At 26.3% G+C, this 12,448-nt stretch overlaps 6 protein-coding genes across 6 annotated transcripts; 1 reads left to right on the top strand and 5 right to left on the bottom strand.

Moving 5' to 3' along the window:
* On the bottom strand, positions 1–608 carry EHI_140380 (uncharacterized protein; the record flags this gene model as incomplete). Its single annotated transcript, XM_001913763.1, has 1 exon — positions 1–608. A coding segment is annotated over one exon (608 nt), but the record flags the coding sequence as incomplete, so codon positions are not given.
* Positions 609–2,777: 2,169 nt separating this feature from the next.
* Positions 2,778–3,259, bottom strand: EHI_140370 (60S ribosomal protein L31, putative; the record flags this gene model as incomplete). Its single annotated transcript, XM_646634.2, has 1 exon — positions 2,778–3,259. The coding sequence occupies one exon, from the start codon at positions 3,257–3,259 to the stop codon at positions 2,807–2,809; it is 453 nt and encodes a 150-aa protein (XP_651726.1). The 3' UTR covers positions 2,778–2,806.
* Positions 3,260–3,441: 182 nt separating this feature from the next.
* EHI_140360 (uncharacterized protein) lies at positions 3,442–6,720 on the top strand (the record flags this gene model as incomplete). The annotated part of the gene is made up of 1 exon (XM_646646.1): positions 3,442–6,720. The coding sequence occupies one exon, from the start codon at positions 3,442–3,444 to the stop codon at positions 6,718–6,720; it is 3,279 nt and encodes a 1,092-aa protein (XP_651738.1).
* A 73-nt stretch (positions 6,721–6,793) lies between these two features.
* On the bottom strand, positions 6,794–7,904 carry EHI_140350 (G protein alpha subunit, putative; the record flags this gene model as incomplete). Its single annotated transcript, XM_646645.2, has 1 exon — positions 6,794–7,904. One exon carries the CDS (start codon positions 7,902–7,904, stop codon positions 6,828–6,830), a length of 1,077 nt encoding a protein of 358 aa, XP_651737.2. The 3' UTR covers positions 6,794–6,827.
* A 372-nt stretch (positions 7,905–8,276) lies between these two features.
* Positions 8,277–9,824, bottom strand: EHI_140340 (uncharacterized protein; the record flags this gene model as incomplete). The annotated part of the gene is made up of 1 exon (XM_646644.1): positions 8,277–9,824. One exon carries the CDS (start codon positions 9,822–9,824, stop codon positions 8,277–8,279), a length of 1,548 nt encoding a protein of 515 aa, XP_651736.1.
* A 166-nt stretch (positions 9,825–9,990) lies between these two features.
* Positions 9,991–12,308, bottom strand: EHI_140330 (protein kinase, putative; the record flags this gene model as incomplete). The annotated part of the gene is made up of 2 exons (XM_646643.1): positions 9,991–11,770; positions 11,818–12,308. The coding sequence occupies 2 exons, from the start codon at positions 12,306–12,308 to the stop codon at positions 9,991–9,993; spliced, it is 2,271 nt and encodes a 756-aa protein (XP_651735.1).
* Between the last annotated feature and the right edge of the window lie 140 nt (positions 12,309–12,448).

The following is a 12,448-nucleotide window of genomic DNA, read 5'->3' as shown; positions in this document are numbered from 1 at the left end:
ATTAGTTTATTAATTAATCCATTCCCCTTCTCAATAGTACATATCCCAATATCAAATTCTTTGTCTATTCCTCGATTTTGAAAATACCCTTTTATATTGATTTTTATACTTTTCAATATCTCTTGAAAATACTCTTCTTTTTCTTGTGCCATTGACACATATGGTACTATGTATATCATTTTCTTTTGTGTTTGGCAGTATCGCTCTATCATCAGAATTTCACTCACTAACGTTTTCCCTGAACTTGTCGGTGCACTATACACTAAATTCTCTGTACCTTCTCTAACCCCTTTTGTTTTTAGACACTCAACTTGCCACTCAAATAACTCTTGTATCCCTTTCTTCTCATACTCTTTTCTCACACTCTCTATCTTAATATATCTCTCAATCCCTCGTCTTCGTATCTCCTCTATCTTCTCTTTCTTTCCCTCTCTTCCTCTTGGACGAAGAAGTCTTTCTCCCTCTTCTTCTTCTTTCTTTTCCTGTCTTCTTTCACTTTTCGTCATTATTGTTTGTGGCTTCTTTAAAAATGGCGTTTCATATCTACTCATATATCTCGTTAATATCTCTTCTTCTCTTCTTTTATTATATTCTTTCCTTTCTTTCATTTCTTCTTTTTTTTTGTTCTTTTTTCTTAAAAATCCTTCAATTATCTCGAACAAATATTCAATTAATAAAAAGATAACAAAAAAAACATAATGTTAAGGAATGGAATTTCTTTCAAAATTCCAATTAAACTCGAGTTCAAAAATTGAGAAATAGCAAGTCACTACTTCTCAGCGCTTGGATTTAGTTTTAAACTAGCAATCATTCCTCTTCCTTTGCAGTCATTAAAAGAATATTGCCCTAGCGCAAGGATAATTTTTTACTTTTTTTGTTCTCTTTAAATACTTATTCCACGTCAGCGAAATTATGAGTAGTTAAAGAATTATTAAAAATACTTATTAATTTATTATTTCTTTCTTAACTTTTTTTAGAATAAATAATTTTTTATTAAATAATTTATTATTCAAATTTATTAAATATATAGTTTGTACTTTCTTTTTTTTTTTAATGATTATTGAACTTTCTTCAAATTTTTTCTTTATTAATTTTTTTAGTGTTTATTTCTTGTTTAACGCAACTTATATGTAAGTTATATTTTTTTGGTGTTAGTTTTTAATTTGTTTTGTATATCTTTTTGGTTGTTATTTTTTGGTTTGTGCTTTGTATTTTTTTGAGTATCCACACAATTAATATAATATGGTAAATAAAAATCATTTCATTTTTTTTATAAATTGTCTATTTTATTTTTGGCTAATAATTAATAAGTACCTACAAACTTATGAATGAATTTATGAAGAATTGAGGTACTGATATGGTTATCTCATTTTAATACTTTTTTAGTATTTTTATATGTTTAAAGGAATAGATAAACTGAGACTAAACTATGCCAGTGAAGAAGAGTTAATTAGAATGATATATTTATTATATTAATTTACATTATATGTTAGTAAATTTGATTTTATATTTTTATATCCTTTTTGTTTGGTATTTTATTTTTAATTCTATTTTGAAAAACATCAAATATTAAAAACATTACTCGTATATATCTCATATATCTTTTTATGTAATTCAATAACTCTAATGTAAATTCATACAAATAATACTATTTCTAATTCAAGAATTGAAAGTATTGTATTTTTTAAACAGAAGTAAGTTACAAATCAATTATTTTTTATTTATAGTAGAGACAAACAAATATTACAAGTTATAAGACTTTTGATAAAAATTATTGAGTATTAAAATTTGGTTAAATAATCTCATTTATAATGAAATATGATCAAATTTACTATATGAAGATGGTTTATTAATTTAAACTGTATCAAAATTTTTAATAAGATATTTATAATATAATGAAGTATCAGAATATATATATAAAATAAATCAATTTATAATAACAAAACATAAGAATGAATTATTTTTTTGAAAAGTTAAAAGAAAGAGTATGAATACTCTAGTTTAATAATTCAAGAAATAAACACAAATAAGTATAAATGAGATGAAACATATTATCTTTAAAGTAAATATATCAATATTGATATATTAAGATATAACAAAGTTGATCAATAAAATATGTTAATAAATTGTAAGGGAACAACAGATGATTCAAAATAAATAAATTCCATTTTACACGTTTTAAAAGAAATATAATATACTTATTATTAGTTTTTTTCATTTACTTGCTTTATCATTATTGATAATATTAATTTAAATATTAATAGTCTTATAAAAATAAAAATTGACACATAATTCATTTAAAGTTGAAACTTTAGTAGGTTATAATAAATAGGATAAGTATTACTAATTCATTCAAATCAATTTTTGAAATATAAAAATGTTTTTCATAGATACAAAAGAGAATAAAAGAATTTATGAAATATAGTAGTTTATTTGTAAAATATATAAATAAGTAATGGTTTTTTTAAATAGTTAACCAGTTATTCATAAATAATTTTGTTTAAGATGTTATAAAATTATTTCATTTCTATACAATACTACTTCTTATCGTATATTTTAATACATCTTCTTAGTTCAATTATTAATTAAATTTTACTAACAATTCAACTGTTTTCTTGCAATTGATTTAATGATAAAGCAAAACAATAAACAATAAGAGTAACATTATTTATTTAAAAAAAATACAATGGTATTATTTAAGAGAATTAAATAAAACCAAATTTACAATAATAATTCAATCAAAAAAAATCCATAGAAAAAAAATAAACCATTAAAATAAATAGTCAACAAGTACCAGAAATCAAATTTAATTTTCAGCTTCTTCTACGGTTTTAGTTACGAGACCTTTGAAACTAGCAACTGGAACATATGAAACGAGAGTATAGAATTTACCTTCTTCACCTTCAATTGGGAGTCTAGCCATTCTAACTCGAATTCTGTCAGCAACTGATCTAATACCTTGGCTCCAAATGAATTGATTTAATCCCATATCGAATTTAACGACGTGTGTTTTCATAGTTTTAATAGCAAGGAATCTAATGATTTTAATTGCTTTTGGTGCTCTCTTCTTGAATGATTCTTTGTGAAGATAAGCATGCATATGAATGGTCATTTCACGGGTAATTGGAGCCATTTCTTTTTGCTTAATTTCCTTGGCTGGTTTCTTGTTAGCAGCCTTGGCTTTTTTAGCTTCTTTACGAGCTTTATTAGCCTCTCTGTATTTTAAAACACGTGGATTAGTGGTCTTGGAAACAGCCATCAACACAGATGTTTACCCTTTTTTAGTTCTTTCACTTTAGGTTTTACCAATTTTATTATTTTATTATTTTTTTAATTAATTGTAAAATGTTATATATAACATAAAAATTATAAAAAAATTGAAATAATAAAAAAGAACTTAAAAAAAATTGAAAAGAAAAACTAAAAAATAATATCAGAATTATGTTCCTTGAAATATTGGCTCAAACTCATTTATTAGAACACTCCCCATCTACTAATATCCTTCAATTATTACCACTTCAGTCAAAAGCAGAAGTGTTAACAACTATTTTTAGGGAATTACTTGATAATAAAGAAAATTCACAAGCTATGATTAAAGCTAAACCCCATTTACTTTTTTTCTATGAATTAATTGGGTCATGTTTCTCTTTACCATTATCACATTCAATATTAACTCAACGTGGATTAGATATTTATAAAAATTGGACTAATGAAAAAGGATTTAGACCAAAACCAGTAGATGATGATTTTAATGGATTCTTAATTATTATTATTAAACAAATGTCTCAATTCTTTGAAAATGAACCTACTACAATGATGGAACAAGAAGATATGAGAAATTCTCTTTCTGTTCAAATATTATTATTTATAAGACAAATTTATGTTACTTATCATGACTCTTTCTCACCAGAAGTTAATGATACTATTGTAAGAGTATTAATTGGTATTTGTAAAAAATATTTTGAACATTTAAAACTCCAAGAAAATTCTAATGAATTCCATGCTGAAGTTGAATTATCTCTTTATATTCTTCATGAAAGTTGGATGCTTTCAGAAGAAATGAATATGGATTTATGGGAAGTTATTTGGAGAAATTATTCTGTATGGTCAAATGAAGTTGAAACAATATCTCAATGGTATGGTCTTCAACAATCATTAACAGAAACTGTATTAAATAATATTGGAAAGAATTTAGATACAGTAGAATTTGAAGTTCAATGGTTACCTTGGCATAATGAACATGTATTAGATAAATTTATTATGAATTTATCAACTAAATATATTAATTATGCTTTTATTAGATTCTCTAGATTTATTGGTAATTGTATTACTAAATCACAAAAAATTGCTTTGCATGCTACTCATGCAAATAAACTTCTTATTGAAACTTTTTATGATTATCCTGCTGAGGTATGTGATGGAAATATTGTATTAAAAATTTATGGTGATTTCTTATTCCAAACAATGGTAATTAATAGAGAAAAATATGATGATACTGTTAATATGGCTTGTGACACTATATTAAAATTATTTGTTAATTTTGCTCCTAGAACTACTTTTAAAACAGAATATGTATCTAATCTTTATGCTGGATTAATTAGTATTTTAGATACTCCTAATCCTGTTTCTATTACTGTATTATCATATCCATTAATTCTTGATTTACCACTTCCAGGTGTTGAAATGTTATATCCACATTATATTAGATATATGTATGAAGTTATTACTAAAGTAAATCCTCAACCTTTATTAAGAGCTAATTTATACCAAATACTTGCTAAAATAATTCCTAGAATGACATTTTATGCTTCAAGACCACTTCCAATTGTAACTAATGAAATTTTTAAAGACTATAGTCAAATGGTTAATATGGTAGAAGAAATATTATCTAAACAATTAAAAGATGAAAATGATTTACAACTTGTTATTGATTTATTTGAAGTATCAAGAATTTATCTTTCTGAAATAAAGTCAATTTCATTTACTGAACTATTATTGTCATTATTAACTAGACAATTCTCACAATGGACTAATTCTACTACTTTAATTAAAATTCCACAAATTGGATCATCATTTTATAAATTATATCAAACCTCTGCTTCATTAAATTTAAAGAATAATAAATATCTTGTTAATCTTTCAGATACTTTAATGAAATGTTATTGTAATTTAATTACAGAAGCTAATTTCCAAATTAGTAAAGTAGGTGCATTTGTTATTGATATGAATCTTTTACTTAGATATATCTTTGGACTTATTGGGTATGTTCCAACTGTATCATTTGGTAATTATTCCCGTGTCATTGATCGTTTAAATATTTTATCTAATGAAGCAAGTCATGAAGTTTCTGATAGTATTACAATGTTTAATAAAAATATTACAATTAATAAAGTTAATACTATTCTTTATAGTCATTCTCCAATTTGTGAATTATCTATTGGTATAAGTGCACCTGAATTACTTCAGTACCATTCTATTTTTGTTTCTAGTGAAAATTCTCTTGTTACTTTAATTGATCTTCCAGCATTTTTCTTACAACCTGAATTACCAATGCTTATGATTATTAGAACTTCTCATTCTCAAACTGTTTGTGGTGTTCAATTAATGCCACCTGTTCCACTTCCTGATATTCCAGAACAACAAAATGTTACTGGTAAGGAAATAACATTTGAAGTAAGTAATAATGGATATTATAAATTTAAAGGAATTGAAGGTATTTCTAAAATTACTGATGTTAAACCTTATAGTGAAAAAGCTCAACAACTTATTAACTCACTTAAATCAGTGAAAAGTGATTTAATTCCTATTGATCCTTATCAAGATATTCCAACTATTGATATTAATACTACAACATTCCCTACACCTCTTTCTACATATACTGTAGCTAAACTATGTTGTGCTTTAAATGTATTCCCAAATACAACAACATTAAAACAAATACCATTTTCACAAGACTTTATTTCTAAAACATTAGTAGAATTAGATAGAATTGCTACTAGACCACAATACATTGTTTCATTAGTTAATATTAAAGATGAACAAATTGTTGATAATACAAAAGAATTTGAGTGGTTTGTACAACGTTTAGGATGGATTGTTAAAGTAGCTGATGGATCATATAATTTATTCCCAGAATCAATCATGAATCTTAAACAAGACATTGTTGCATTACCAATGGTAAGTACTCCAACTGAACAAATTATTTTCTGTCCAAATTCTAGAATAAAGAAATTAGAAACTCAACAAAAGTTATGGAAGTTATCTGATGTTATTATTTTATGGGGAAATTGTTCTGAAACTACTCAACAATGGGCTATGGATTCAATAGTTCAAGGTAAGCAATTTATTGTTATTGAACCACTTCCAGATGGTAGATATGCTATTTATAATGAAGATATTCTTGGTGTTGATTATGTTGTTCTCAGTGCTGAGGGTTTAATTACTTTTGTTACTGGAACTATTCGTTCTATTATTCAACACTCAGAAACAACATATTCTAATGCATCAAGAAGACAAGGAATTATTAGCCATGTATATAATACAATGGCATCACCATTAACTCCAGTTAATTTTGTTTTCGATGCAAATACATTTAAACTCCCACCTGCACCAATAATCAGTTTTGGACCATCAGATTTTAAAATACAAAATGGATGTAAGAGTAAAGCAGTAATGGCATGTTTGAATCGAACCTTTGAAAACAATCAATCAAACCAATAAAACAATTATTTTGGTTTTTTTAAATTTTATTTTTTAGTATTTAATTTTTTATATAAAACAACAAAAAATAAAATAACCAAATAAAAATTTGTATAACATCAAAATATTTACTTGGTCGGTCTCATTTTACCATTAGCAGCCATATTCTTCATTATAACATCAACAGCCAACATAAATACTCTTTTGATATTTGAACCATCAGTTGCATTTGTTGGGTTTGTATATACTTTCTCATTTACTGCTCCCTCAATGTTTGCAGTTCCATCAGCACCAGAAATATTCATTTCTTCAGTTTGTAACTTTCCAGTAAATAATTGTTGAATATATTGTGCACCCATTACAGCATTATCTCCTCCAGTATATTCAGGGAAAATTGTATTTAATGGAACTTTAGTTAATTTTTCTTCAAAAAGATCCATTTTATTTAAGAAAATTAATTTAACAGCACCTTTTAAAAATTCATTTGTCATAATATCTTTAAAGACAGCAATAGATTCAGTTAATCTAGAGGTATTACCATCTTCATATAATTTCATATCATATTCAGCAAGTGATGTAACAAAAATAGCACAATCTACATCACTAAAGAATGATACCCATTTCTTACGTTCAGATCTTTGTCCTCCAACATCAATAAGATGGAATGGAATATCTTTAACAACAAAATCATATTCATGAATACCAGTAGTTTTAGTTCTATTATGAATTAAATCTTCTTCTGTTGGTACATAATCTTCCATTGCAATTCTTTTAACATTTTCAAATAAATATTTAGCACAATCTGGAAGTTGGAATTTAGCAGATTCTTCATATGTAGCTTGAATTCCTTCATCTGCCCAAAGTGCTTCAACATCACCAACAAGTTCTGGTGAAAATGGAAGAGTAACAGGGTCTTCTGTAGTAAATTCTTTACTTTTAGGTTGGTATTTCATTGGATGATTTAAAATAGCTGATTGTTCAATTAATGTTCTCATACAAGTAACAACATTACTACAAATAGAAGATTTATGAGTAGCTCTTTCTTGTTCTGGGAATCCTCCTCCAAATAAAATTTTTAATTGTTTTGCAATAGTTGATTTACCACTTTCTCCACTACCAAGTAACATAACAGTAATTGGTTTACTTTTAGCCATTTCAACAATTTGTTTATCAATGCTGTTATCTTTACTTTGTCCGCAACCCATATTTTTACTTTTTCCAGTTCTTTTTTTTTTAATTTCTTACTAATTCAAACCTTGTTATTCTATTCCTCTTTTTTTGGGGTTTTTTAGCTTCAATTTCTTTTTTTTTTCTATTTTATTTTTTTTTATCTTTTTGATTTTAATTTTTTTTCTTAATAAACAACTAACTCATTTTTTTTTTAATTTTTTACTATTTGTTTTCTTTTTTATGTCTTTTCTTTGTAGTATTGAAACTATATTTTTAAAGAACTAGGGTTTTTATTTTATGGTTTTTTTAAATTTAGAATTATTACTAAAAATTATTTATATCATTTGAATAAAACATATTTAATTTTAGAAAAGATTCTATTAAAAATTAATTATATGATAAGCGTTTCACATTTTCACATATGATTGATGCTTTGGAACATACACAAAGTCTTTTGGAGCTGGTCCAAGAAACATCTCTGTAATTTTAATATAATCTTCTAATCTATCTGATGTTAATAATTTTTCCATATCATCCCGATAACACATTACTCTATCATTTCTAACTTTAATTGAAATCTCTTGATTAGTTTCTATTACACAATGAACTGGTACATATCTTGTCATAAATGTTAGATGATGACACATAAATTCTCTTGTTTTACTAATTCCTTGTGCATCACTTCCCCAATGAGAAAGTCCATCTAATGCATATTGTCTTAAAATATCAAGACGTTCTGATGATGATATATCCCAATCTCTTTTTTCTTTAATCTCTGTATAAATCCATGGTTTAATTAATGCCCCTCTTCCAATAGCTACAGTAGCAACACCACAGTCTAATGCTTTTTGATAATCTTTATATCCATAAATATCTCCAACTCCTATAACTGGACACTGAGTAATTGTTGTAGCTTGTTTAATAAAGTCCCAATCTGCTGATTTAGTATAACGTTGGTCTCTAGTTCTTCCATGAATACTTACCATTGCCGCTCCATAATCTGCACAATTTGGTAATAAAACGTCTTGAATTGTATTACTACTTTTTCCAGTTCTAACTTTAATTGCTACTGGTCTTTCAGTAACACTTCTCATAGCATGAAGTAATGACTCAATTCTTTTTGGTCGTTCAATTAATTGAGCACCCATTCCTTTTTTATATACATAATCAATTGGACAAGCACAATTTAATTCATAAAAATCACAATCAACAGAATTTAAGACTTGACATGCTTTTGCTGCTAACATTGAATTACCAACACATAACTGAATTCCAAATATATCTTCTGATGAGTCTCTTTTAACTAAAGCCCATTCACTTGTTTTACCTTCAACTAATGACTCAGCCATAATCATTTCTGTCATAGTAACATCACATCCAAATCTTTTAACGACTTTTCTAAATGGTAAATTACCAAAAGTACATAATGATGGAAGAATTAACTTTCCTTTTAAGTCAAGTATTTTCTTTTCTGGAACAGGAAATTCTTCAGGTATTTTAAAATCAAATTTATTAGTTCTTAATACATGAAGTGTTTCTGGTTTTTGAGTATTTAATGGTTCTTTAAAAGGATGTAATTTCATTAGCTCGTTGTTTGTTATTAACTCTCCTTGTTCATTGATATGAGACTTATACCATTCACAAGTATATCCGTTTGGACAAAATCCATATTCTTTAAATAATGGGCAAATTCCTTCTAATAAGTCAGTTCGTTTAGATAAATATTCTTTAAGGTCATGTGAATATTTACAATTCTCTCTTTCACATTTACCAGTTTTCATAAAATTTAGACAAATTCCCTCATTTTGTTCTTTAAGTATTTTCTTTCTTTTTTTCATTGATTTCTTTGATAATGGGTTTGGTTGTTGTTTTCTTTTTTCTTTTACCTCTTCTACTCTTTCTTGACAACAAGATATTTGTTCATTTGTTGAAGGAGATTGGTTATTGTCTTCCATGTGATTTTGTGTTTGATTAACTCTAAGATAGAAAAATGAAAAGAAACCCTATAGTCACATTTTTGAATCTTTGAAAGTATTATTGTTGTTCTAATTGTCCTTTAATCTCAACAAAAATCTTAATTTTTTTTATAAAGTTAAATCGTTTCAATGAAATAAATTAATTTTATTCATAACCATCATCCTCTTCACTTTCTTCTTTAACTTCTTCTTCTACTTTTTCATTTGGAATTTTTTCTATTACTTTTTCTAATATTTTATATATCTCTTTAAATGTTGGTCTTTTTTGTGGTTCAATATCCCAACATCGACATATCATTTCCCAAATATCATTTCCAAGCTCATCATCATTTTCTTCTATTTCTGTTGGTTTTGATACTTCTTCTTGTGTTTCTCCATATCCATCATCTTCAGATATTTCTTCTTTGCATGTACCTCTATTTATAGTTTGAATTGGATGTTTAAGATAATCAGGTTTTTCTAAACGAAGACCAGCATTAACAGAAGGTATAACATCTTCTTTTTTTAAAGCAGAGTATGGAAGTTTTCCTTTTGTAAACAATTCCCATAAAGTAATTCCATATGCCCAAACATCATTTTTTATTGTAAAAATTCCTCTTGCAGCTGCTTCTGGTGCAGTCCATCTAATTGGCATTGTTTTAGCTGTAGATTTAGCTGCATATTCTCCAGTTTCAGATTTACGGGATAGTCCTAAATCTGCTACTTTACCACGAATTCCTAATTTGTCATGAATATAAAGAACATTTCTTAATGCAAGGTCTCTATGAACAATTTTTTGTGATTCGAGATAAGCCATTCCAGAAGCAACATCCATAGCACATCTTACATAATCTTTAAATGTCATTGTTTTAGATTCAGGATATTTTCCACCTTTATTTTGGACATAGTCTAATAAACAACCTTCAGCTAAATCAATGACCATAAATAAACTTTCTTCATTTTTATATAAACCATACATAGTTATTACATTAGGGTGTTTCATTAATTGTGTAACATATGCTTCTTTAATTATTTCTTGTAATTTTTCTGGTTTATCTAATGCTCCGTCTATAGCTTTCATTGCAACAGGAGTAGTTCCAAGCCACATTCCTTTACAAACAACTCCAAATGCTCCATTTCCTAATTTTTCACCTACTTCACATTCTGTAAGATAATTAAAATTTTTAAGAGCATCTTCTCCGAATTTATTATTTTCATCATATATATCAGACCTTTTAGAAATTAATTCAGCACTAACAACTGGATCAATTTTTAATTCTTCACAAATTGGTTGGTCAAGTAAACAAAATGTGTCATCTGTATTAAACCCATTTTCTAAAAGAATCTTTGAGATTTCATCATAATCACATTTTGAAATTTCAAGTGTTTTTTGTACCTTTTCATCTAATTTAGGTTTTTCTCCTACTTCAACCGATACACACGAAACTCCATTTACAATAACACGAGTTGAACTACTTACTAATGAGTTAATTGAAAAGAGTTCATCAAAGCTTAATACTGAAATATTTTTATCAAATGATCCAAAAGCAAAGATAGAATCTTTAAGTAAACAAATACCACAATCTGGAGCAATAAATTCTATTCCATTATCTTTTTTATATAATGATTTAGTTTTAGTATCAAGAATGTATATTGATGAGTTTCTTTTATATGCACCTAATCTACCACCAACAAGAACTGCAACCTTTTTACTTTCAACAAAAACAGATTGAAGGTTAAGTAAATCGAGATTAATTGGAGAAGGAATAGTATCCCATTTTGACTTATAAATATCATAAATATAAATATTCTTATTACTAACATTATTATCTCCTTTACCACCAATAATGTAAATAAGTCCATTGTCATCAATAAAAGAAGTATGTTGTGCAATACTTCCAAATGGTAATTTTTGTATTTTAACATCATCAGTCTTAGTGTCATAACTATGTTATTAATTTTTATTATTAAATTAAATTAAGTATTATCAAACATTATAAAAGAATCACATGGAACTCCTTTTGTTTTTCCTTCAATTGGAACTAATCCTCCAATAATATAAATTTTACTATTTTTAATAACTGATGTATGAAAACTTCTTTTAGATAAAGAAGGAGAATCAAAATGAGTTACTTCGAATGTATTTACATTAATCTTATCAATACCTGAAATACCATCTGGATTATTTTTATTAGTTCCTCCAATAACATAAATTATTTCATTATCAAAAGTAATTGTATGATATTCTCTTCCTAATTTAAAATTCTCTAAATCACCAAGTTTTCTCCAAACTAAATTTGAAATATCAAATTGCCATAAATTTTCAATAAATTGACCTGTTTGTATTTTTCTTAATGATCCTCCTTGAAGATAGATATATCCATTTCCAGAACATAGTTTAGGTGAAATGGTTTTAAAGTCAGGATGTTCGTTATTTCCTTCATTTGGTATTTCAACTATTTTTTTAATTGTAACTTCAGACATCTTCACTTTGTATAATAATTTCACTTTTTTAAGATGACTTTATATTGGTACTAACTTTTTGTTGTTTTTACTGAAGAAAACACTTTAAATTCCTTCTTTTTCAACAAAAATAACTCATTGTTATAAAACAAAAAAGAAAT

The sequence above is a fragment of the Entamoeba histolytica genome, genomic scaffold (genome assembly GCF_000208925.1).
Source record: "Entamoeba histolytica HM-1:IMSS scf_1104750518431 genomic scaffold, whole genome shotgun sequence".
NCBI lineage: Eukaryota > Evosea > Mastigamoebida > Endamoebidae > Entamoeba > Entamoeba histolytica.
Note: the sequence above shows the minus strand (reverse complement) of the source record. Positions and strands in the feature narration are given on the sequence as shown.